This window comes from Megalobrama amblycephala, linkage group LG20, assembly GCF_018812025.1.
Source record: "Megalobrama amblycephala isolate DHTTF-2021 linkage group LG20, ASM1881202v1, whole genome shotgun sequence".
In the NCBI taxonomy this organism is placed as follows: domain Eukaryota; kingdom Metazoa; phylum Chordata; class Actinopteri; order Cypriniformes; family Xenocyprididae; genus Megalobrama; species Megalobrama amblycephala.
This window is the reverse complement of record NC_063063.1, coordinates 21333408-21360326: the sequence shown is the minus strand read 5'-3', so window position 1 is coordinate 21360326 and position 26919 is coordinate 21333408. Positions and strand designations below refer to the sequence as shown.

The 26919-nt window shown below is 37.6% G+C and overlaps 1 protein-coding gene across 1 annotated transcript; it reads right to left on the bottom strand.

Annotated features, from left to right (window-relative positions):
* Window positions 1–3: 3 nt before the first annotated feature.
* Window positions 4–26840, bottom strand: vwa2 (von Willebrand factor A domain containing 2). Its single transcript, XM_048170544.1, has 14 exons — window positions 26406–26840; window positions 21612–21673; window positions 18461–18535; window positions 17605–17738; window positions 16705–16814; window positions 13636–13830; window positions 11147–11280; window positions 10930–11059; window positions 7122–7177; window positions 6923–7030; window positions 4353–4931; window positions 2257–2808; window positions 2062–2184; window positions 4–923 (listed from the first exon to the last, which is right to left on the bottom strand). Exons 2-14 carry the CDS (start codon window positions 21661–21663, stop codon window positions 790–792), a joined length of 2382 nt encoding a protein of 793 aa, XP_048026501.1. The 5' UTR covers window positions 21664–21673; window positions 26406–26840; the 3' UTR covers window positions 4–789.
* Between the last annotated feature and the right edge of the window lie 79 nt (window positions 26841–26919).

Below are 26919 nucleotides of genomic sequence, written 5' to 3'. Positions count from 1 at the left end.
AAGTTATGGAAAAAAAAATTTAATAGCTTTACAATAGACAAATGCATCACTGTAGCTGATAAAAAAATAAATATGATCAAAATCATAAGCCTCTAACATGAGGCTTTCTGTTACACAAGGATTTTTCAATATGACAGATCACAAGCAAGTCCAAATCTCAGACAGAAAACATGTTCATAAAGGGTCTTCAGTGCTGAATAAACAATACAAACAGCCTCAAAACTCCTTAACTCTTTCCCCGCCAGCATTTTTTCAAAAAGTTGCCAGCCACTGCCCCCCATGGTCCCCCAAAATACTTTGTTGTATGAATACCTGAACATGCAATATATCTAAAGAAAGAACAGAGCCTCTGCTTTTTGAAAAAAAATAACCAATAATAATAAAAAAAACATTTTATTCTAGCTACATGCATTCTTTTTTTTTTTAATCAACACTTGAATGTGGGTAAGTTTCATAAAAAAAACGCAACATTTGAGAGAAAATCACATTTTTGTAACAACACGCATAAGCAGTGGTTTTATTGCTTGTTTCTGCTTCTTTTTGCCTGTGTTTTGATCTGGAGATTACGTACTCTTTCAGAAGATGCGTAATAGCTCCCTCTACCATATAACAGTGAAAACATGGCTTGCCGGAAAATTCCGTCAATGGCAGGGAAAGAGTTAAGATTGACTATTAATAAAAAAAAAAATCCTCATTTAAGGCAGTAAACGCATTTACAAAATTCATGAAATAGATGCATTGGAGTGTCGTCTGGACTGTGTGTTCACCACCAGAGTGAATTGTAGAATTCTAACCCTTTCGGGACGCGTGTCTCCTGCGATGCTCCCTGTAGCTCTGCAGCAGCTCTTTTTCACTCTTGTGCTGACGCCGCCTCAGGCCTGCTGGTTTAGGGAGATCTCCTCTGGATGGCTGCTCTCTGCTTCCTGAAAAACAAGTTCACAAATTTCGTAAATCAAAAAACCTAAATATACCCTGCCAACTGTCCATTCTGAAAACACCAAAATTATGAGCCATCCAGCAGGCACAGAAAAATGAACAAAACATATTGAGAAACATAAGCCGATGTGTGAAGACATTTTAATTTGTTATAAGATGGGTTAAAGAACCAAGATTTGCATTGCAAAAAATGGTCTTAATCCCATTTTTTTTTTATCATATTTTAGAACATAAACATACAAGCTTCCTCACAAAGCAAACCTTCCAAGAGAAAAGCATGTTAATATTTGACTTGTTTTCATATTTTGTATCTTAGTTCAAATATTTTTCATACCCCAAAGAATTTTTTTTTTTTTCTTAAGCATGAATGAATCTAACAATATGTGACCCTGGACCACAAAACCAGTCATGTTTGCATATTTGTAGCAATATCCAACAATATATTGTATGGGTTAAAATTATCGATTTTTCTTTTATGCCAAAAATCATTAGGATATTAAGTAAAGATCATGTTCTATAAAGATATTTTGTAAATTTCCTATCGTAAATATATATATAAAAAATATATATTTTTGTGAGTGGATATGCATTGCTAAGGACTTCATTTGGACAAATTTAAAGGCGATTTTTCTCATTATTTTTATTTTTTGGCACCCTCAGATTCCAGATTTTCAAATAGTTGTATCTCAAATATTGTCCTATTCTAACAAACCATACATCAATTGAAAGATTATTTATTTATCATTGCAAAGCTTATTTTCATGATGTATAAATCTCAATTTTTAATAAAAAAAAAAAAAGGAATGAACAGTTTTATTCAGCAAAGATTAATTAAATGTAAAAAAAATCTATTTGAATTTTATAATGTATCATGGTTTCCACAAAAATATTAAGCAGCAAAACTGTTTTCAACATTGCTAATAATAAGAAATGTTTCTTGAGCACCAAGTCCGTATATTAGAATGATTTCTGAAGGATCATGCGACACTGAAACTGGAGTAATGATTCTGAAAATTCAGATTCCATTAAAAACGGTGAAAAAACCCTACATACTTGTCAGCTTCCCATATGCTGGAAAACAAGAATATCCATTACTAGTACAAAGACTAATTAGTAGTTACTGACGTGTTTCGCAGTGTGGACCCTTCCACCCGCGGCATTCACAGCGGTAGCTGCCGTTGAGTAGCACACAGATGCCATCGTTCATACAGGGGTTGGGACTGCACAGGTTAACAGGTTTCTTCACGTCTGTAGAAAGCAAGCAACAGTATACATAAGAGATGAACATTTTTTCTTAACATTTTATTTGCGCTGTCTTACCTGCACACACCATCTGTACCAGCACATCTTCAGAGTATTTCAGGTCATCATATGAAGGTACAGAGATCATGTGATCCTCAGAGCCGGCGATGCGGAAGAGAACCTCTTGCTGCATGTCCCCGATTCCGATCGCAAACACTGACACTCCGCTATCACGGATCTTCTGGGCGGGCACCGCTGCATCCTCTGCACCCATCCCATTAGTGAGCACTACCACGGCCTTGTTGACTCCAGGTCGTGCTCCTTTCCCCACCGTCAGGCTTTGGGAGAGCACATGGAGCAGGGCTGAACCTGTAGAGGCCTTCCCACCCAGAAAAGCAGCGTCTCCCACTGCCCTCAGCACAGCCGAGCCCGAGTCATACTTGTCCAGGTCAAAGACCGTGACGGGCCGCCGCCCATAAACCACCAGTCCCACCTGAGCCACATCACGATTGATGTCAAACTGCACTGAGGTGCTCCGAACAAAGTCTTGAAAGTGGACGAAATTGTCTTTGCCTACACCACTGGAGGCGTCCAGCACAAAAACAAGGTCCAAAGCTTGACCCAGACAGCCTAACAAAGACAAAAAGGCATTAGTATAACAGTAAAAAAAAAAAAACATAACCAAACTGAAAAGAATAGTTCACCTTCCAAAGAACGTGTTTTGGAAATGCTGCTTTAGATATTCAATGTCATTTTAGTGCGTTGCTATGAATAGAGCATATTCAAAAGTCGACATGTAACAGAACTTGAGATTGTTGTGACGTATATCTGAGTGAATCGGCTTCTCCAACAAGAATAAATGTAGGGCGGGACTTCATTTTGTCCATCGGGATTTGATTGGATCGTTGAATCAGTGGTTTGCTATTGTAACAGAAAGGACATGGTAATGGGAAAAAACATGAGAAATGAGATAAATATTTTGTTTTTTCTCTCAAAAGTTGTTCCGTTTCCCTGAGACACTTTGTGTTTGCCTGCAAAACCTTTGCGTTCCTCCAAGAAATTTTGCGTTTGTTTGCAAAAGTTTTCTTTACACTCGCGTGTCCACTTGCAAATTCTTCGCATTCCCTCACAAAACTTTTGCCTTTGCTCAAAATTTGTATTAAAAGTTTCACAAAAGTTTTGCGTTCCCCTGAAAAAACTGTTCACTCGCAAAGCTTTGGCATTCCTTCGCTCACAAAATCTTTGCTCGCAAACTTTTTGTTCCCCCGATAAACATTTTCGCTAGCAAAACCTTTGCATTCCCTCTCAAAAGCTATTATTATTACGTTTCACAATAGTTTTGCATTCCCTCACAAAACCTTTGCGTTCACCAAGAAATTATGTGTTCTCAATAGAACCGTGGTTATCGTGTACAAAATAAGAGTCTGTGTTTATGTAATATATGTGTGTTTGTTTTGTGTATAATTATTATGTATATATAAATACACACACATACATGTATATATTTAAGAAAAATATCTTATATTTCTATACAAATATTTACATTTATATATAATTTAAATATATAAAAATATAAATATATTTATACATACCTGCTTATATTTCTTAAATATATACATGTATGTGTGTGTATTTATATATACATAATAATTATACACAAAACAAACACACATATATTACGTAAACACAGACTCTTATTTTGTACACGATAACCACGGTTATCATTGAACAGCCCTAGTTCTCAAGCAAGTCAATCCCAGACATTACTGATTATTATTGAATTATAAATAATCATATTATTTCTAGATTTAAAACTCTGAAAGTGTATTATTAATATCTTGTATAGGAGATGTCTTTGTCATTATTGTCAGGAGTATGTTTTGATTAAATTGATGAATTATCATGATGATGCACATTTTCATCTTCGTTAGTGTTGAGGAAAATGCTTTGTTAACATATATTTTTCATAATTGTGGAAACACGTCATCACAGTCTGTGAAAATGGTCCAAACATTAGATGGAAAACATAAAGAAAGGAAATATTGACTGACTCCAGAGTGAGTAATTCATTAAAATGATGGGTGAACTATTCCTTGAGGTTCAACAATCTATGTAAATTTAGATAAAAAAAAAAAAAAAAAAATCAGAGAATGAACAAAGGTTCAGATCTCTACCCTGGTTGTCGACACTGCAAATTTTGGCTCTTAGTTCTGGGATCTTAGCGCTCAATCTGTCAGGTGACTGGTATGTGATGGTGCGCTGGGGGTTTCCTGTTATGTTGTTTATTTCAGCCCTCATCCGCTCTGGCGCTACACCGATGATGAAGATCTCCCTGTCCCGTGCGTACTTCGCTGGCTCCACCACAGGGTCCGCCGAGGGCGTCCCCGTGAGCAGCACTACCACTCGCGGCAGGTCGTCCTGAACGTCGGCAAACACGGGTGTGCTCTGGAAGCCATTGCGTGTGACGTAGCGAAGGGCGTTTCCAGCCTTGGCCTGCCCACCACGATACTGCAGACGCTCAACAGCCTGGATCAGCTTTGCCGGGTCTCTGTGCTCCCCAATTTTGGCCTCGATCTTCACGTCATTGCCATATTGGGCCAACCCCATCTTTACAGGGGTGTCAGAGCTCAGTACAGCCTGCATGAAACGCTTCAGGAAGGACTTGAAGCGCAGGAAACCCTCCAGAGTAAGAGCAGAGGAGCCCTCGACCAGGAAGAGCACATCCACGGAGCAGTCGAAACTCAGAATGGGAGCTGGAAAAAGAGGATACGGTTAAGATTGACATACATTTGGATTCTCAGATTTAAAGAACATGCTTAAAGGTGGTACAGAGGATGTTTTGTTTTATACATTTTTGCAATATTACTTGAAACTGTCTTTACTAACTGATAAAAGACTATTTATTAGGTGCACTGAAAGGAATAATATTAATATACATCATCTGTGCACGAGGTAGGGACTTAAAAACATCAGCGTGATCGCGTGAACGATTGGCCCTCTGGCTTGTCAATCAATGCCATGACGTTCCTTGTGAGAGACGCGCGGCTGCGCGCTCTAGTAACTTTCCACACTCCGCATGCAATGTTTTTGTCAGGAGACAGGAGTAACAACTGCAGATTATGAGTCACCTGCGGTGAGTCCGACATAATGAATCCACGGCTTTAGGTCGCGCACACACTTAACGATTGTAAGGCCGATTATGAATGTAAATTGATACTTATGACTGATCGCGCTCAAACGCGTCCAGTCAGAGCCAGTTGCGTTCAGTCTGCGATTACAGTCGGTGTTCAAATTCCTTGTGAAAGTATATAAATCTGCTTCAGGAGCAGGAAACAATCGCTGTATGTTGAGCACAGTCTTAGAATGTTTTAGCTAGTCGTTAAATGTGTGCCCGGTTTAATAACACAGCGAATGCCGGTGGTAAACAAACACTGAAGGAGGGGGGTTGTTCTTCCACATGCGCTCATTTCAAAAACTCAGTCGACGAAAACATCCTCTGTACCACCTTTAACATACCATTCTACATTATCTTGTGTTTATATTAGACTTTAGTTAGGCTCATGTGAGCCATAACATTGTTTAAGGAGGAAAGGACGTAGTTGGGGCTCTACTCTCTTTTACCCATTAACGCATGCAAAAATGCATTTATGAAGGGCATAAACAAACAAAAGGTCCATCTCTCACTCTGCAGCTAAGTGGGGTCATCTGATCTAACCCCTGCCTGTAATGTCATTCACACTGACTGACAGCAGGAGGTTATGTGTGTCATCATGTTCTGATTGGCTGGAGGATTCTATGTCAGTGTTACAATGGAACTCTTGGAGACTGATGACAGCTTCTCTGAATCTCATTTAGGAAACTACCAGCCCCATTCTAGAAAATCCATGTATATTTGTGTGGTCAGAAATAACTACACACATTTGACACTAATTTCTTTAATGTTTTTGCTAATCTTTAAATGTTTTTGGAGGCTGCTGTGCCATTATTTTAATTATAGTACTATTATTATGGCATAGTATATAAAAACAAAACAAATCTAGTTGGCCATTTTACAGCTGTTGGCCTGCAACAGCGACCACACATAATGCTGATAATCCAAAAAATGGCTTTAAGATATCATATTTTAAATGCATTTTTATTTTTAATATTTTGTAAAACATTAATATGAATAAAAAATAATGATTATTATTTGTTACAATAATATTTATTATTATTTTAATATTTATTATTTATCATTTAGTCACTAATTTTGTTATGTATACTGATGCTTTGGCAATAAAAATATATAATAAATAAAATATTTATTTATTTGTCACTGCTTTTGTTGTGTATTGATGCTTTGGCAATATTGTATGTATATCAATAATGCCAACCATTTTTTTTAAGAAATGAATTTGGTGGTTGCATTTCACGGCACAAAGCAACACATTTGCAACAAGTTTTCTGACTTTGGAAGCATTTGTAGATGGAAACAGAGTGATATTAGCTCATAATTAGAGTGTCCCTTTCATCTGAAGGACATAAGACCTCTGAGGTATATTTCAGTCAACCATGACCCTGCCCAGAAAGCTGACCCCCACTGTAACGTGAAACCATGAGCTGTTTGTGACAACTCCCACACACGCATGCAATCTAACCAAAGCCACCAAAACAAAACCCACACAGCTCACAGTGAATGTGAGACAGGGACATCTCATTAGATGCCGAGGAGTGTGGGAAGAGAGGCACATGAATGTGAACTCACCACAATTGGGGTCACTGCCGTAGCCTGTGGGACACTCGCAGCGGTATTTCTCCAGTCCCTCAGATATACACGTCCCTCCGTTCTGACAGGGCTGAGAGTCACAGGGGTCTGAAGTGAGGGGGAATCATTTCTATTAATTATATTTGATGATTACTGAATTAAAAATTCATTATTCAGTATTCTGATTCTTAGGTCTTACCTGGACAGATAGTTCTGTGACAGACAACAGGGTGCTGCCTGTAAACTTTGTTATACCTATAAAACAATGTGAATCCAGTTTCACATTTCTGAACTCATTTATGTTTCACCTCAAGCCATTAAACCTCAAAATGAATCATAATAAAAGGATTTGTTCACTTTAAAGGTGCCCTCGAATGAAAAATTTAATTTATCTTGGCATAGTTAAATAACAAGAGTTCAGTACATGGAAATGACATACAGTGAGTCTCAAACTCCATTGTTTCCTCCTTGTATAAATCTCATTTGTTTAAAAGACCTCCGAAGAACAGGCGAATCTCAACATAACACCGACTGTTACATAACAGTCGGGGTGTACGCCCCCAATATTTGCATATGCCAGCCCATGTTCCCAACATTATGAAAGGCATTAGACAAGGGCAGGCATTAACATCTGGAGCAGCACAGCTGAATCATCAGACTAGGTAAGCAAGCAAGAACAATAGCGAAAAATGGCAGATGGAGCAATAATAACTGACATGATCCATGATAACATGATATTTTTAGTGATATTTGTAAATTGTCTTTCTAAATGTTTCGTTAGCATGTTGCTAATGTACTGTTAAATGTGGTTAAAGTTACCATCGTTTCTTTCTGTATTCACGGAGACAAGAGCCGTCGCCATTTTCATTTTTAAACACTTGCAGTTTGTATAATTCATAAACACAACTTCATTCTTTATAAATCTCTCCAAAAGTGTAGCATTAGCCGTTAGCCACGGAGCACAACCTCAAATTCATTCAGAATCAAATGTAAACAATATAACAGTACAGTTGTGGCCAGAATTATTAGCCCCCTTCATAAATATGATCAAAGATGACTCTAAAAATAAATCTGCATTGTTTATCCTTTTGATCTTTAATTCATAAAATTAGCAAAAATCTAACCTTTCATTGAAGGAAAAGAATTGAAAGTGGGGGGAAAATAACATTAAGAAATAAATGTTTTTCTCCAAAACACGTTGCCCACAATTATTAGCACCCCTAGAATTTTTTATGATTAAAATATCTCTGAAGTATATTCCTATTCATATTTAAAAAATTTTTAGCTCACCGGGGTGATCATGAACATGAAATTGTGCAGCCATGACTTCCTGTTCCACAGGAGTATAAACATGAAGAAACACAAAGGCCAAATTCCCTTAATCATTCATCACAATGAGAAAAAACAAAGAATACAGTTCTGATGTGTAGCAAATGATTGTCGAGCTTCACAAAATAGAAAGTGGCTGTAAGAAAATAGCTGAAGCATTGAAAATCCCCATTTCCACTATCAGGGCAATAATTGAGAAGTTCCAATCAACTAAAGACGTTACAAATCTGACTGAAAGAGGATATGTGTCTAAATCATCCTAATGCGCAGTGAGGAGGAATGTTTAAGTGGCCAAAGACTCTCCAAGGATCACAGCTGGAGAATTACAGAGATTAGTTGAGTCTTGAATCTCAGAAAGCCTAAAAAAAATTATCAAAAGCACCTACATCCCCACAAGTTGTTCGGGAGGGTTTCAAGAAAAATCTTCTGCTCTCATCCAGAAACAATCTCCAGCATATTCAGTTGTCAGACAAGACTGGAACTTCAAACGGGACGAGCTTCTATGGTCAGATGAAACTAAAACAAGAGCTTCTTGGCAGCAAACCCACCAGATGGTTTTGGTGCACACATGGATAAAAAGTGCCCCATGCCCACGGTTAAATATACTGCTGGATATTTAATGTTGTGGGCCTATTTTTGTGCTGGAGGTCCTGGACAACTTGTTCAGATATATCGTATCATGGATTCTATCAAATACCAACAGATAAAAAATCAAAACCTGACCACTTCTGCTAGAAATCTTATAATGGGCTGTGGTTGAATCATCTGTCGGGACAATGATCCAAAACAAACATCAAAACCAGCACAAAAATGTGTCACTGAGCAGAAAATGAAGCTTCTAACATGGCCATCCCAGTCCCCTGACCTGAACCCTACAGAGAATGAGTGGAGTGAACTGAAGAGAAGAAGCACCAACATGGAGCTGGGAATCTGAAGGATCTGGAGAGATTCTGTATGGAGGAATTGTCTCTGATCTCTTCTCGGGTGTTCTCCAAACTCATCAGGTGTTATAGAAGAAGGCTCAGAACTGTTCTCTTGGCAAAAGGAGGTTGCAAAAAGTATTGAATAAAAGGGTGTTAATAATTGTGGGCAACATGTTTTGGAGAAAAAAAATTTATTTCATAATGTTATTTCCCCCCCCACTTTCAATTCTTTTCCTTCAATGAAAGGTTAGATTTTTGCTAATTTTATAAATTAAAGATCAAAAGGATAAACAATGCAGATTTATTTTTAGAGTCATCTTTGATCATATTTATGAAGGGGGCTAATAATTCTGGCCACAACTGTATACAATACTCACATATTCCGACGCATGCATGACAAACACTTTGTAAAGATCCATTTGAGGGTTATATTAGCTTTGTAAACTTTGTTTATGCACTGTTTAAGGCAAGCGTGAGCTCCGTGGGCGGAGAGCACGAGAATTAAAGGGGCAGCAGCATAAATCGGCTCATATTTAATGATGCCCCAAAATAGGCAGTTAAAAAAACTAATTAAAAAAAATCTATGGGGTATTTTGAGCTGAAACTTCACAGAAACATTCAGGGGACAGCTTAGACTTATATTACATCTTGTAAAAAAACGTTCGAGGGCACCTTTAAATTATAGTTACCCCATGATTTACTCACCCTCAAGCCATCCTAGGTGTATATGACTTTCTTCTTGAAGACAAATAAAATCGTAGTTATATTAATAAACACCCTGACACTCCAAAGCTTTATAATGGCAAGGAAACCACCTGTTTGAAGCTCAAAAAAGTGCATCCATCCATCATAAACGTACTCCACACAGCTTCAGGGGTTTAATAAAGGCCTTCTGAAGCGAAGCGATGCGTTTGTGTAAGACAAATAGCCATATTTCGCGTGTTAGTTTCGCTTGTTTCGTAAGTTGAATACAGAAGGCGTAGGATGTAGCGTAAGCGTTTTGAACTGTGAGAGGTCTTACACTTTCTTTGTAAGTTGAATACGGAAGGCGGTCTGGATGCTAGTTACTTTACTTTATAACATGTTAAATATGGATATTTTTCTTACACAAATGCATCGGTTCACTTCAAAAGGCCTTTATTAACCCCCTGAAGCTGTGTGGAGTACATTTTTGATGGATGGATGCACTTTCTTGAGCTTCATACTCATTGGTCCCGCTCACTGCCATTCTAAATCTTGGATGCGTCAGGATATTTATTAATATAACTCTGATTGTGTTCATCAGAAAGAAAAAAGTCATATACACCTAGGATGGCTTGAGGGTGAGTAAATCATGGGGTTATTTTCATTTTGGAGTCAACTATTCCTTTAAATGATCATAATAACAGTAATAATGCTATATCATTGTTTTGGTCAAGGTTTCTGTAAGACAATGTGAAACCAGTTTCACTCCATCCATTTCTGTTAATGATCTCCTTTAGGTTTCACCTCAGGCCATGAAACCTTAATATGAGCCTGCGACACTTTAGAAGAACAAAAACACACAATATGATACAATACAAACATAATCTCAGACCTGAGTCATCTCTGTGACTAATGATCAATGCTGGTGTATAATGGTGAGAAAGAGTCAATATACATTAAGTCATTCTACATTGTTATGTGTCAGACAGATGGTTTTCAGCATCTCATGGAATTAACATAGATCAAAATCATCTCATGACCCATGCATTTTGTTCAATTCATGTCATTTACCTGTAATGAGGGCAGAGGGATGTGTATGGTGAATATCCCTTAGACCCTTTCCAGCACATGAAGTTTCCCTGAAGCTCTTTTACCGTCTCCAGGGTTTTCTGCACACACGGGTAAGACTCCACCTTACACCCTGCAGATATCACAGTGCAGGAAATGTCACTCGCTGTTCATAAACCCAAATGGCGCTGTTGATTGAGTCACAGATGAGTTTTTTTACCTGAAGGTACGGCAGTGCAGAAGGAGGAGGTGGTGAGGGAGGTGAATAATCCGTTTACAGCATCACTGAAGTGCTCAGCGAAGAACACATGTGTATCCGATGGGCTGCTTGCCAATTCACGGAGCTCTTCCCACCTTACAAGAGAAAGACAATGCATGATTTTCTGTAAAACACTATACAAAAAAATGCATTTGTCTTGGCTAACTTTTCTGACTGGTTATAATGGGCCATATCTTGTTTAATGATATATGCCAGGCAGTAGGGACATTTATTATATATATTATATATTATATCATTATATATTTAAAAAAAAATCAATCCACTGCTGTTTAAAAGTTTGTAAAAATGATTTGGAAAGAAGTCTCTTATGCTCTTAAAATAACTGATTTCTTTGAAAAAATTCTTGCGGACGTTAGACTTTTGAACAGTAGTGTTGGTCATGCAGTCATTTCCAGATTTACATTACAGAACATATGGTGCATTAAAATTCTGCCGATACATTTTGAGCTGTCAGAGCATATGGTGCTGCAAGAGCTCTGAGGGGTTTCATTTATCCAAATGTCACTGTAATCCACCCAAAAACAACACTGATAGACTCCCAGCTGTTAGATATGGCCATTAAGGTGAGTTTATCCACTGAGTTTCTCTCTTCCTGCTGCACCTGTTGGGAAGCTGCCATAAAGCCTCGAAGTAAAGAGAGAAGACAGGAATTACGCTATCTGCAGCCTAACCAACAGTAACAACACACATCCAGGCTGTCAGCAGCCTTTTAGTGTGCAGTAACACACCTGTTAGTGTGTCTGAGAGCTGTCAGCACATCAGTTCACTGACTAATAGAGCTGAAAACATTTAAAATATGACTGCACCTGTCCCTGCAAAATGTTTCAAAACAATCACTAACTAAAAAGCACAGAAAAATAACATGGTTTTACCTTTTTTTGTAATTTCTTATATATATTATTATACAGGTGCTGGTCATATAATTAGAATATCGTGAAAAAGTTAATTTTTTATTGTAAATTATATTTAAAAATGAAACTTTCATTTATACTAGATTCCCTAAACCCTAAAGTAAAATTGTTGATTAGAGCGTACAGCTCATGAAAGTCCAAAATCCAGTATCTCAAAATATTAGATTATTTACATTTGAGTTTCGTTAAATGACCACCCCTACAGTATAAATTCTGGGTATCTCTTGTTCTTTGAAACCACACTAATGGGGAAGACTGCTGACTTGGCAATGGTCCAGGAGACAATCATTGACACCCTCCACAAAGAGCGTAAGTCACAGAAGGTCATTACTGAATGGGGTGGCTGTTTACAGAGTGATGTATCAAAGCATATTAAATGCAAAGTTGACTGGAAGGAAGAAATTGGGTAGGCAAAGGTGCACAAGCAACAGGGATGACCGCAAGCTTGAGAATACTGTCAAGTAAAGCCGATTCAAACACTTGGGAGAGCTTCACAATTAGTCAAATGAAGCCGGAGTCAGCGCATCAAGAGCCACCACACTCAGACATCTTCAGGAAAAGGACTACCAAGCCACTTCTGAAACAGAAACAACGTCAGAAGCATCTTACCTGGGCTAAGGAGAAAAAGAACTGGACAGTGAACAGTGGTCGAAAGTCCTCTTTTCAGATAAAAGTAAATTTTGCATTTCATGTTGAAATCATGGTCCCAGAGTCTGAAGGAAGACTGGAGAGGCACAGAATCCAAGCTGCTTGAAGTCTAGTGTGAAGTTTCTGAAGTCAGTAATGATTTGGGGGGGCTGTGACGTCTGCTGGTGTTGGTCCATTGTGTTTTATCAAGTGCAAAGTCAATGCAGCCATCTTCCAGGAGATTTTGGAGCACTTTATGCTTCCATCTGCTGACAAGCTTTATGGAGATGCTGATTTCCTTTTCCAGCAGGACTTTAGCACCTGCCCACAGTGCAAAAAGCACTTCCAAGTGCTTTGCTGACCTTGATATTACTGTGCTTTATTGGCCAGCCAACATGCCTGACCCCTGAATCTATGGGATATTTTCAAGAAAAAGATGAGGAACAGTCGATCCAACAATATACAGATGATCTGAAGGCTCAATCGTGCCTCAGCAGTGCCACAGGCTGATCACTTCCATGCCACACTTCACTGATGCTGTAATTTGTGCTAGGAGTAAATCATTTGCTGTAAAATGTGCTGCCGACCAAGTATTGAGTGCACAAATGAACATACTTTAAAGAACTTGAACTTTTCTGTTTTGCAAATCCATTTTTTGATTGATCTTAGGAAATATTCTAATATTTTGAGATACTGGATTTTGGACTTTCATGAGCTGTATGCTCTAATCATCAAAATTAAAAAAAAAAAAAAAAAAAACTTTTGAAATCTATATAATAATAATGTATATATACAAACATTTATGTTCTTGACAGGTTTTGTTGAAGTGGGTAATTAGAGATGTGAAGATTTTATTCCATGATTGAAGTCAGTGGAAATGTTGTGCGTTACCTGGGGTAACGGATCCCCACGGCAAACAGAGCCACTCCAGAAAGCTTGAGCTCCGAGGCAGCCAGCTGCACTGCCCCCTGGGACTTTCCGTCAGATAAGAGGATGACGACGCGTGGCACTGTGGAATTGCGTCCGCCGGAAAACCCCTTCCTCAGAACGAACTTCAGAGCCAGACCTGTCTGTGTACTTCCACCTCTGAGTGAGAGAAAGAGACAGACTCACTTTAAACAGTTTGCCTTTTTAAGGCATAAAACTAAGAGATTACTATATCAAAATGAATTACTGTGACATGATATTCCAGTCTTTATTACTGAGCTTTGTGGCTTGTCACACCTTCTCTGTTGAGAACAGTAAATCAGATACCCACAGCAGCACAGTCAACTTCACACTGCAAAATGAAGATGACAGTCTGCTCTAATCTCATTAATTTAACTATAGCAGCCCCTTTAGAAGTCTTAGGATAACACAGAAGCCTTTAGTTCCCTTCAGTTCACTGTGTCCTTAAAGCACCCCGCATGATGAAACCTAAACCAATTACAGCACTCTCAGGTTCACACAGGCTGCATCTTTATATTTGGGTTGATTCAAACTCCAGTACTTCATAAATTAACACTTGATACATTAATTGGAGTTAACGGTTAACTGGCCAGTTGATTAAGAAACTGGTGTAGAAATTGCAACCAAATCACAACACAAGAATGAAAATATCAAAAATTTTTCTGACATAGAATGGGGGTCCAAAAGTCTGGAGCAGCACACTGAAAATTAAGGGTTCAAAATCTAAGGGTTTTATGGTATTAAAGGGACAGTTCACCCAAAAATTAAAATTATCCCATGATTTACTCACCCTCAAGCCATCCTAGGTGGATATGACTATCTTCTTTCAGACGAACACAGTCGGAGTTATATTAAAAAATATCCTGGCTCATTCATGCTTTATAATGGTGGTGAATGGAGCTCAAGATTTTGAAGCCCAAAAAAGTGCATCCATCCATCATAAAAGTAATCCACACAGCTCCACGGGGTTAATAAAGGCCTTCTGAAGCGAAGTGATGGGTTTTTGTAAGGAGAAATATCCATATTTAAAACTTTATAAACTATAATAACTGGCTTTGGTATGCAAGTTGAGTTCCGACGGAAGAGTGACCTCTGACCCAACGTAGAATGTAGGAGTAGAGTAAGCTAGAAATCCTCCAACATTTCTCTTTAAAAATTCTCATTTTAGACTTCTAATTTGTGATCGGTGTTTTGTTTTGCTCTATCCTCTGCGCTTCTGCATTCGCCAATACGTCATATGTCGGGTCAGAGGTCACTCTTCCACCGGAACTGGTTGCCGGAAGCCAGTTATTATAATTTATAAAGTTTTAAATATGGATATTTTTCTTACAAAAACCCATCGCTTCACTTCAGAAGGCCTTTATTAACCCCCTGAAGCCGTATGGATTACTTTTATGATAGATGGATGCACTTTTTTGGGCTTCAAAAACTTGAACCCCATTCACTTCCATTAAAAAGCTTGTAAGAGGCAGGATATTTTTTAAAGGTCCCGTTCTTCGTGATCCCATGTTTCAAACTTTAGTTAGTGTGTAATGTTGTTGTTAGAGTATAAATCAAATCTGTAAAATTTTAAAGCTCAAAGTTCAATGCCAAGCGAGATATTTTATTTAACAGAAGTCGCCTACATCGAACGGCCAGTTTGGACTACATCCCTCTACTTCCTTCTTTAATGACGTCACTAAAACAGTTTTTTGACTAACCTCCGCCCACAGGAATACACAAGAGTTGCGTTTGTCGAGTGTGTTTGTCGCCATGTCATCGAAACGCTGTTATTTTCATCCCGCAGTCCAATCACCGGGTCTGATTCCGGCTCAAATTGATAGGGTAAAATTAAAGACATGTTTACAATAACACTGAGCGCGTGCATCTCCACGTTATGGTAAGAAAGGATTTCCGGGCAAGGAGCGCTAAACTGCTGTCGAATCACAACACAGGAACCGCTGGCACAATCAGAACTCGTTACGTATTTCTGAAGGAGGGACTTCATGAAACAAGGAAGTCATCAGCCCGTTTTTATGACAGTGGAAACAGCGGTATACAGAGAAGTAAATTATGTGAAAAATACTGTGTTTTTTTACACGCGAAACATGAACACATGTTATATTGCACACTATAAACACAATCAAAGCTTCAAAAAAACCACGAAAAACGGGACCTTTAATATTACTCTGACTGTGTTCGTCTGAAAGAAAATAGCCATCAACATAGGATTGCATGAGGGTGAGTAAATCGTGGGATCATTTTAATTTTGGGGTGAACTATCCCTTTAAGATTAATGGAAAATGTAAACCATAGAAAAATGTTGATGTAAACTGAAGAAATATTTAAGATTGTAGAATGTACTACTTCAAGGTCACCAATCAAAAGTGACCTTATACAGAATTGTTTCTCAGAAATTGTCTTATAATACTGATAGTATATAAGGAAATACCAAATCCACTTTCATCATGAGTAACTTTTTAAACTACGGTATAACAGCAATATTTTTCACTGTCAACTACTGACAATGCTCCTTTATGCAGTGCTGAAATACATGATCTCCTCACCCTACAGGGGATATTGACAAACTGCCAGTGGAGAGACAGGCATGTGCACAGCTGGGCTTTTCTCCATCATCTTTTCTCACAGTTGCTCAGCTAGACAGACAAGTGGTGATATTTTCATGGAGTGGCATTCTGAAACGGTAATTTCACAGCTTGTCGAGGGAGATGTGGTATGTCCTGACTGGGTGATGAGGTTTAGGCCAGCTGTGTGCTCAGAGTGTAATTCAGCTACTAGTCATTACAGAACCCTGCACACCACAAAAACCATTAATTCAACCTCATCAAGTCATCCATCACGACACAGTGCATTCAGACACACATGCACACACATGTTGAGAGTGTAATGTAAACTCCAGTCCCCATGTCTGTGTCCGTGTCAACAAAGTCTCAAAGATATAAAATGGAGTGAGATATTTCTCATCCTCCACAGGAAGCCCTGATAGACTCACAATAACACTAATCTCTGTACCTATAGTGGATTTTCTTCATCTTTTTCTTCAGCTCCTCCTTGCTCTTGTAGGAGTCTAGACTGATTTCCAGTTTGGGTGTGGAACCAAACTGAACCACGCCAACTTTCACCTGCCCAAAACAGTGAACGCAGTAAAACACCACAAACATGAAGAGGAAACCAACATAATTATTCAACATAATGATGCCAGAATTTAAGAAACGGCATGCAAGAATTAAAAGAATAGTTCATCCAATAATGAAATTCTGTCATTATCACCCTAATATTATGGAGGCTTGTTTCCGCTGGAAGTCAGAAGTCGCAATTCTGACTTTTCTTCTCGCAAATGAAAGTTTATATCTCACAATTGCAATTGAGAGTTTATATCTCATATAAAACTTTTTTTTGAGAAATAAGTCTGACTTTTTTCTCGCAACTGCGAGTTTAATTCCCACAATAATGACTTTTTCTCTCAGAATTGTGAGATAAACTCGCAACTGTGAGGGAAAAAATCAGAATTGTGAGATAAAAAGTTGCAATTACTTTTTTTAATTTCTTTTTATTCCATTTTGGAAACAAGCTTCCATATTATGTCGTTCCAATCCTGTATGATGCTATTTTTTGTAGCGATCAATGGCTGTCATATTCCAAAAGATATGATAAACAACATAAGTACGATAAATTTAAATATAAATGTAACTTATATGCTTATATGTCTTCTGAAGTCTAATGATATCTTTATGTGACAAAAATAGATCAACTATTCACAATAATTAGTCATTATTCACTGATTTTGTCATCAGTGTTGTTTTTATCCTTGATTACCCCTGATCACTATAAACTTTCATTACTTTCATTACAGCATAATGGATTGAAACAACACTTTAGCCTACTTTTGGTTGAACTTTTATGCAGTCTGACCTTGCCTGGGCTGACATCGAGAGCCTCACACAGCTTCAACATGTAGTGCCGGGATCGTTCGAATCCTCCTTTCCCAACGCTGTAGGAACTGTCCATCACAAAGAGAACATCCATCGCTGCAGAGCACTGCATCACTGACCACACACAGAAGAAAACACAAACCTTACCATCTGAATTCCAACTTTACCTACTCAATGGTCACTAATGAAATAAAGTCAAGACTGATTAACCCAATGCCACACTAAAATAACACAGCAGTGATGCAAAACAGCAACACTTACATGTTCACATAAACACTGGCCTATTTTTGACACCTTTAAGGAGCTCAAAGGTCACCTGTGGCATGTTCAAGCAGAGATAAATACTCACAAACACATTACAGCAAGTTTGTGCTAGTCAACCGGCTAAATTATAATCCATGTAGCTGTCATGTTGGAACCCGCCGTCTGTCATAAAGAAGGTGATTAGACAGAGACGGCATGCCGCTGTCTGCACAGCACACAAACACATTTACCTAGCTATACAAATGTAGACATAGCATAGACAAGTATTGTTTTTATGCTACTTATAATTTCTAAAGACAGGATTTAGCTAACTTAGGGGTATTTTGGCCCCAAACTACAGCTAAATAAATACACAGCCTATGTCTATGTGGATTCATTCTTTCACACTTTTAATATGAAACTAAAGTAAAAGTAAACACTGGTTTTTGACTCCCTCACACATTTAAATGGACACACACTGGCATTAGATCAGTGTTTCTCATTATTCCTCTGCACTAAAGTGCTGCTTTGTAAATGTTTGAGGAGTTGTCACCTGGTTTTCTGGCTGAGAAAGAAAAAAAATCAACACTCACTTTCTCCAGCAGCGTTGATTTTCATAATGGTTTCAAGATCTGTTTGCATTTCCTGCACAGAGAAAATGGACCAAACTATAAAGAAAGAGATACTGTAGTTAGTAGTTAATAGGTATTAGACAAACTATTTTTTTTTTTAAATTTTTTATTTTAAAAATAGATTTAAAAAAAAGAACATTTTAAAAATTAAAAGCTTGTAAACTAATAAAACCTGTCAAGAATCACCCAAAAATCAAAAGAAATTAGATATACTTTAAAGGGCACCTATAATGCCCCTTTTACAAGATGTAATGTAAGTCTCTGGTCTCCCCAGAATGTGTTTGTGAAGTTTCAGCTCAAAATACCCCACAGATGATTTAATATAGCTTGTCAAATTTGCCCCTATTTGGGTGTGAGCAAAAACAAGATGTTTTTGTGTGTGTTCCTTTAAATGCAAATGAGCTGCTGCTCTTGGCCCCCTTTCCAGAAGAGGGTGGAGCTTTAACAGCTTGTGTTTCGGTTGCTCAAGTACAACAAAACTGGAGAATCTCACGCAGCCAAAATGACGATTGTCAGTAACAGTGTTCAGCCTAACATTGTTCAAACCGGAATCGGACACTGATGGAGAGACTCAGGAAGAAGTAACAATTTTTCAAATGTAACTGGATGTTTCTGAATGGTTAGTGGATAAATTAATGTAGTTGCTTCAACTCATCAACTAGCATGTGCCGTCATGTTAATCTTTTGTGCAAATCCAGCATTGAATTGACCATCCTTTCTGAAGCAGTCTGACGTAAAAAGACGGCATGGTAACAACACTGTACTACAACAACTCTTCCCCTTTAAAAAACAACCCATTTTTAGGATTGTTAAAGTTTGTTAAATTGTTCAAGTATTTTAAAACAATTAAGCACCACCCCCCAAACCATGTAAATGTAATGCAAAAAAATCTTATTGTCGTTGTAACAGGGAAAAAATATTATAATGTATTACTTAAATTATTTTTATACATCATGATAGTATTTCTTGTACTGCCTATTTTTGAAAAATTTACTGAAATATTTAAAAAACACTGGTTGGTTGGTTGGTTGGTTGGTTGGTTGGCTGGTTGGTTGGTTGGTTGGTTGGTTGGTTGGTTGGTTGGTTGGTTGGTTGGTTGGTTGGTTGGTTGGTTGGTTGGTTGGTTGGTTGGTTGGTTGGTTGGATGGATGGATGGATGGATGGATGGATGGATGGATGGATGGATGGATGGATGGATGGTTGGATGGTTGGATGGTTGGATGGATGGATGGATGGATGGATGGATGGATGGATGGTTGGATGGTTGGATGGTTGGATGGATGGATGGATGGATGGATGGATGGATGGATGGATGGATGGATGGTTGGTTGGTTGGTTGGTTGGTTGGTTGGATGGATGGATGGATGGATGGATGGATGGATGGATGGATGGATGGATGGTTGGTTGGTTGGTTGGTTGGTTGGTTGGATGGATGGACCAGTTAAAAATGTGCTTAATTGTCTTGAAAATAATGCAACTACAATATAATGAAAAAAATCTCAAATGGTCATAAAAACATTTTCAGGTGAAATGTGACCTGAACATGTGTTTGATGATACTGACCCAGGTACTCCCTCAGGCACTGTCAAAGTCAACAACAGGTTACACAAATGAGTCATTTGAGCACGGCTCCTAGATAGCTGATCTGACCCATGCCCCCAAGACACAGCTCCGTATGGAACTCGCTATAATTCAGAAACGATCAGCATTCCAGCAACGCCCACTGGACGTGAAGAGAACGGTCAGGCTGTCCTGGCCCATGTTTTCCACTCGAATGAGCAGGGTTCAGAGCGACGTGCTCTCTCATGCATTCAATCACTGATTGAGAGGCAGGGGCCATGTGAACAGCCCAGGGCAGTGAAGTCCCAGTGTAACGCTCCTGTGGAGTGGAGTGCGCTTGAGAATCACACACTTTAATCATGTGCTTTTGTCTCCTAACACTCATGCCATCAAGCGGAGGGCTGCTCTCAGCACCTCACCATGGTAACAGACCACGGCCTAAGAAACCTGCAGGACCCCCCCGGGTAGATGAGGGGCTGGGGGCTTCAGTGAAAAGTTATAAAGCCACAAAATGTTAATAGTTTAATTCCACAGATGGTGGAGATGAATACGGATCTGGGTCATTCTGAAACACTGCAATTCTCACAAGAATTCCAAAAGAGCAAAATGATACCTCAGAACCTTTGTAAATAATTAAATAAAAATAATAGCCATAGTACATTTTTACACACACACACACACACACATTACACTGTGACAACTTCGAATAAATGATCTAATCTGCGGTGATTCAAACTGTTAATGTAAAGCTTATCTAAAGAAGAAAGGACTAGTAATATTGGAAAGGGGATGTCAGAGTTAGTTATTTTCATATGATAGAGGACCAGCATCAGTGATGTATGGCTCTGAACAAGTCAACTTGTACTAGGTCAGGGTGAATCTCCCCATAAAACCTGTGGTGATCCCCTCTGACAGGCTGAGGAACCAAGAGACATTTTATCGCCTGATTTGAGCGGTCTGAAGGACTAAATCCCTCTTTAGATTTATGGCATATGTCCAGGAACATAATGGGAAAATATTTGAGGAACACATGGGTAGATATCTCAATTCAGAACTCCACACTCCAACAAATAGAGGAATTTAGTGGAGGCCTCAGCAGGACAGCCAGTGAAGTATTACAATACTGTAAAGTAAATATTATTGAACAGCTTTGTATCTCTAAGTCTGATAAAAACCTATTGCTGGCAAAAAATGCTGTAAAAGTTAACGCACCTTTTGAGTAATAAACATCTGGCTGAAATTCCTAGTTGAAGATATGTATCTAAATTCAAGTCAACAAACAATATTAAAATCTCCTCATTTTGCAAAAAAAAAATAAAATAAAAAAAATAATATATATATATATATATATAAAATAAAATAAAATAAAAAATATAAAATAAAATAAAATATAAAATAAATAAAATTAATAAAATAAATAGAAAATAAAATAATAAAATAAAATAAAATATAAAATAAAATATAAAATAAAATAAAATAAAATAAAATAAAATAAAATAACTAAGAGACCTAATTTTTTAGTATTTCAGACTGGCAAGTACAGTACTCTTACCTTGGCCAAACAGGAGCATGAGAAGGAGATGCAGCTGGCTTCTAGAGGACATTTTTTGATCCCTGAAATATAAACAAAACAATAATCGATTAAAAAGGAGGAAAGAGTCTTGCAGGATGTCTTTGAAGAGGCCAACTACTGAGTAACTGCATGTGCCAAAAAAGGCTTTGAGAATGCTAACAAAGAAAAAGCAGCTGTAAGAGAGACGATCTGTGAAAACAAATTTGGGAGAGAAAGATTTCTTGGAATTTCACTCATGATTTGGTGGGGCAACAATTTTTATTGACCCTCAGGGTCACTGGTTGGACAAGCTAGGAACATGGGATGGGAAAGAGCCAGGCTGACTGAGGGCTATTTTGAGATTAAACCTAACAAACTAATGGCTGAGGGACTCAGGTAGCATGAAGTCTGCAAAGATAGTCTGTATCCTTATGCACCATAAAATGACTGACAGAAGTCAAGGCCTGCACTAGAATCCATGACAAAATGTTTATGGGTGGGCAAACTCTCCCCTGAGCCCAATGAGGAGGCATATTGAGCATCAGACAATGTTCCTAGTAGTCCCCCTGATCACAGGCAAGCTCAAGTCTAAGCCAGTCAAACTGTCGTCACATCAGACTAATCATTTACCCGTCTGTGTTTGAGAAAAGTAGAGGAAGAGCCCAGCCATGTGTGGAGAAAACAGCATGATACTGTTCATCTCAGATTAAGTCCCCCTGCAGCTACAAAATACTCCTGTGCCACATTCCCAGAGCTTAAGGTCAAAGTTCACATCTTTAAGAGCCCAACTTTATTATTAAATTAAACATGTTGACAAATGCCAGCTGGCTGCACCAGACAGGAGAATTATTCACCGCCACGAGTCACTGGATTCAATCTCAACGCCTACCTGTTCTGCTCTGCAATCAAAGTCAAGCCAACAACCATCCAAAACCAACACTGTAAAATTAAAGAACTGGCTCATGTCCAGACTACTAGAATTATCTACTCATTCCCAAATGAATTATGCATTAACCACAGGGTGACATTGTTTTTTTGTTTTTGTTTTTTTGTAAGAAATAATTTAAACACTAATATTCAGCATGGATGCATTAAATTGATCAAAAGTGAAAATTTATAAAATTAAAAAATATTTCTATTTTTATAAATGCTGTTCTTTTGAACTTTCTATTCATTAAAAAATATATCAGGATTTCCACAAAAATACCAAACTGCACAACTCATCATCAAGCATCAAATCAGCGTATTAGAATGATTTCTGAAGGATCATGTGACACTGAACACTGGAGCGATGACACTGAGAATTCAGCTTGGCTAGGATGAATTACATTTTAAAATATGTTCAAATAGAAAACAGTTATTTTAAATAATATTTCACAAGAGTATTTTTGACCAAATAAATGCAGCCTTGGTGAGCATAAAAAAATTCTTAGTTTAGTCATTGAATGATAATGACTAAATTTGTAAGTTTTTTTTTTTAGGCAGAAAATACCTCAGACAAATCCATAACACACACTTAAAGACACCTACCCTCACACATATTACAGCTAATTCCAGTTTACAAACCTTCCCAAATGTAGTCTTTGTGGTTGGTAAAAGCAGATAACAGTATTTCAAGTCTATATAGTCAGATCTACATCCAAGATGACAATCATACTGGTGTGTATTCAGGGGAATCTTTTCTTCAAATGCGTTTGCAAGACATTTAAAGAGCACAAGCGAAATGTGTGTGTGTGTGCGTTATGTCTGCACTGTTGTATCTGATTGGTCAGGTTCCAGGTGTTAAGAGCAGTTTAAAAGGCAGAGTTGTTATCAGTTTTGGAATGAAATGAAGTGACTATTGAGGCAGTCCGGACCCGTGAAGATACTCTTTGATCGTCTCACTCACTGTTGGTCTTCTGAAGATACCCACAGAGCACACACTCAAGAGAGGAAGCGTTAGGAACGCCACCTGACATTCTTAAAGATAGAATCTATTCTGTGAAGAAGAATCAAATCCAGCGAACTGAAAGCAAGACTTTTGGACAATTCAGCCACACAGCACTCTTTCTGAGACTAGAAAATCGGACTATAGTTGACGAAGGGAATCTGATAAAATCTTACCCTGATAAGCTGCATTTCCTGCCTGTGAATGAACAGCAGGAAGAAGACAGCACTTGTTCAGGTGCCATTTAAGGGAACCTTCTTTGAGGCTGATAATAATCTGGATTCTAAGAGCACCTCACAATCCTGCCATACGATAACCTTGACTAACAACCCGTCTCGGTCTGTGTAACAAGCGGAGCCGTCTAGGGCCAGATCAACCAAGCACTGTCTCTACTCTCCTAATTCTACTTTATTCCCAATTTCATACATTCCTCACTGGTCTAAGCTTTCACTTTAATTATTTCCTACTTTACCTATGAACAATTCCTAACCCAATCTATTAGATGCAAAAACCCCCAAATTATGATCATCCTCGGTAGAGGGTCTTCCATGCTAAAATGTAAAAGAAAGCTATATTTTTTAATATAATTTTTTTTATTATTTAAATAATTTTTTATTTAATACATTTGAATTTGTACACTGCCCTCCAAAAGTTTGGAAACACTCCTAGCAAAGTGTGGTTTTGGACAATATCAGCATAAATCCTTATCATTTTTTGGTGCAAATACATTTCAGTAACTTGACATTATCATTGAAGACCAGCAATAATAATTTTCATTTTGATTACATAGTAATGGCAATATACACATGTCAAAGTCAGACATGCCCCTTTGCCAGCTGTGATGCCTGGTTACCGGTTTAAACTTGGCCCAGGTTTATAAAAGATGTTTGGGTCAGCACACCTTAATAGCTTCAACAATAGATTGCCAATTAAGTTTAGAATACAATGAACCAATTAGAACCCAGTTTAGGTCAGATAGCTGCTAATGGTGGATATTTTGATGAATCGAAAATTTTAGTTTTTTTTCTATGTATAAACTGTTTATGTAATAAAATATGTTTTCATAGTTTATGTTGTCAAAATTATCATGCCAATATTGTCCAAAACCCCACTTTTCTAGGGCGTTTCCAAACTTTTGGAGGGCAGTGTATATATTGTTTAAATCTTAATTATTATTTTTTTTACATTTTCTCTAAACTTTTCCATGTACTCCCTTGTGGTCCCCTGGGGGACCTCAGACCCCAGTTTTGGACTAACTAACTGTAGTCGTGTCAATACACAAATGAGTCACTATAAAATCCCCTAAAAACTACACAAAGTAGTTACGTTAACGGCATGAAACAGAAATTGTGATCATCTTTTCTTCCCTGTTTTGATGTATATCCATTATCCAAGTGAAACAGCTTCTTGAACAAGGAAAAATATAGGGTGGGGCTTGATATTGTGCGTTGGGAATTGATTAGATTGTTGTGGTTTGCTATTGCTGTGACCTCATGTGAGTGACAGGTTGCCCCGCCCTCATGCCAGTGAGCACATCAGAGATGTCTCTGCAAGTGGAAAGGGAAGTTATTTTGATTAAAGAACTTTTAAAATAATAATGATGATAATAATAATAAATAAGATTGTTACGGGTGAATCATATATATATATATATATATATATATATATATATATATATATATATATATATATATATATATATATATATATATATATATATATATATATATATATATATATATATATATATATATATATATATATATATATATATTATATTATATTATATATAAAACAATATATATATATATATATATATATATATATATATATATATATAATTTTGACTTAAGTAACCAAATCATCTCTCATCAAACTACATCAGCTTTCATACAGTTGAATGATATTTTTAAACATGCTAAATATATTTATTTGACATGGCAAAACTTAAAAGGCAATGCTTGGTAATGGACAAGACACAGGTGTATGCAGCTGCTTGATCCCTATGCACTTGGAGCAAATGACTTGAGCTTAGTGCACTGGACTCTCCTATAATAAGAGGAGTGAAGAGAGGCTGAGGATGAAAGTACACAGCATTTAAATGCCTCCTGCTGGGTTACTGAGGTGGTCCTTATTTAAGGCTCACTTAATAAAACTCATTTGTGACAATCAATTTTGATTGTCAAACATTTTAAGACATTTAGAATAAAATAAATTGTTTATACACGTTATGAGAAACTGCTGAAATGTATTTGCTGCCTAGAAGCATAATTAAAGTTAGTTCATTAATAAAGGAAAGATCCGCCTGTGCAGTGACGTCACACATGCAGCCACTACAGATTATTGCACTTGATTTATCTTCTATTTTTTAATCTTTTGATCTATTTACTAAATATTAAGCACAATAAAATTGGTCAGTATAAAGTCTAGAACACCAATACGTAGTCTATAAAATCCTTAACATTGTTCTCTGCCGCTTATTTACTTTTAACTGTCGCACAATGTATTCGTCTTATTTCACAACAAACATTTCACTCATACCATTCCATTGTCGCACAATGTTGTTTCCAAATATAAAAAATTATATATATGGTAAACAATCGATTTAATTCAGCTAAAATGAATCTTAAATTTCCCAATGTGTCTAACAAAATTTAAACTATGCTATTAAAACGATTCATTACCCGACAGTCCAGATCTGAAAGTTAATCTTGTAATCGGTTATATTTCAAGCGCCGCTGCACCGACCATTTTGAGTTTAAAGTTTCGGAATAACAGACTTTAGCTCAATGAAAACTTCAAACATTTCTATTTAAAGCTAGACAAGTTAAAACTCGGATAGTTTCTATTCATAATGAGTGTCTCACCTCTCCGTGGTGTTCTCAGCGCAGGTACTGAAGTGTCAGAGTTTCTCTGGTGCTGTGACTCAGAGGCTCAGGTCGTGCTGAACAGGAGAGAGTGCTTTGCTCTTCTACTTCCGTACTGAGTCTGACTTCATCCTCGATTCAAATCACTCTACAGACCTCTTATCAAGCCAAGACCAAAATGCTCGCGAGACAAAGTTATTGAAAAATGTCACCGATGTGTCTCGAATTCAGTAAATAAGGAATAAGGAAGGAATTGTTCACTCCATAATGAAAGTTGTCGTTTCAAACCGGTACATCTTTCTTGCAAGTGACAAAAGAACACCCATTCACGTTCAAAGCATCTTACAGTAAAGCGAATGGTGACTGAGGCTGTATCTCTAACATCGTTTGTGTGCCACAGAGGAAAGTCAGTAAATCTTTGGTGTGAACAGTTTAGTTACATAAACAAACCAAGCCACTTTAAAACGCTTGCATAACCAATAAAAAAAAAAAAAAAAAAAAACACAGGGTACTC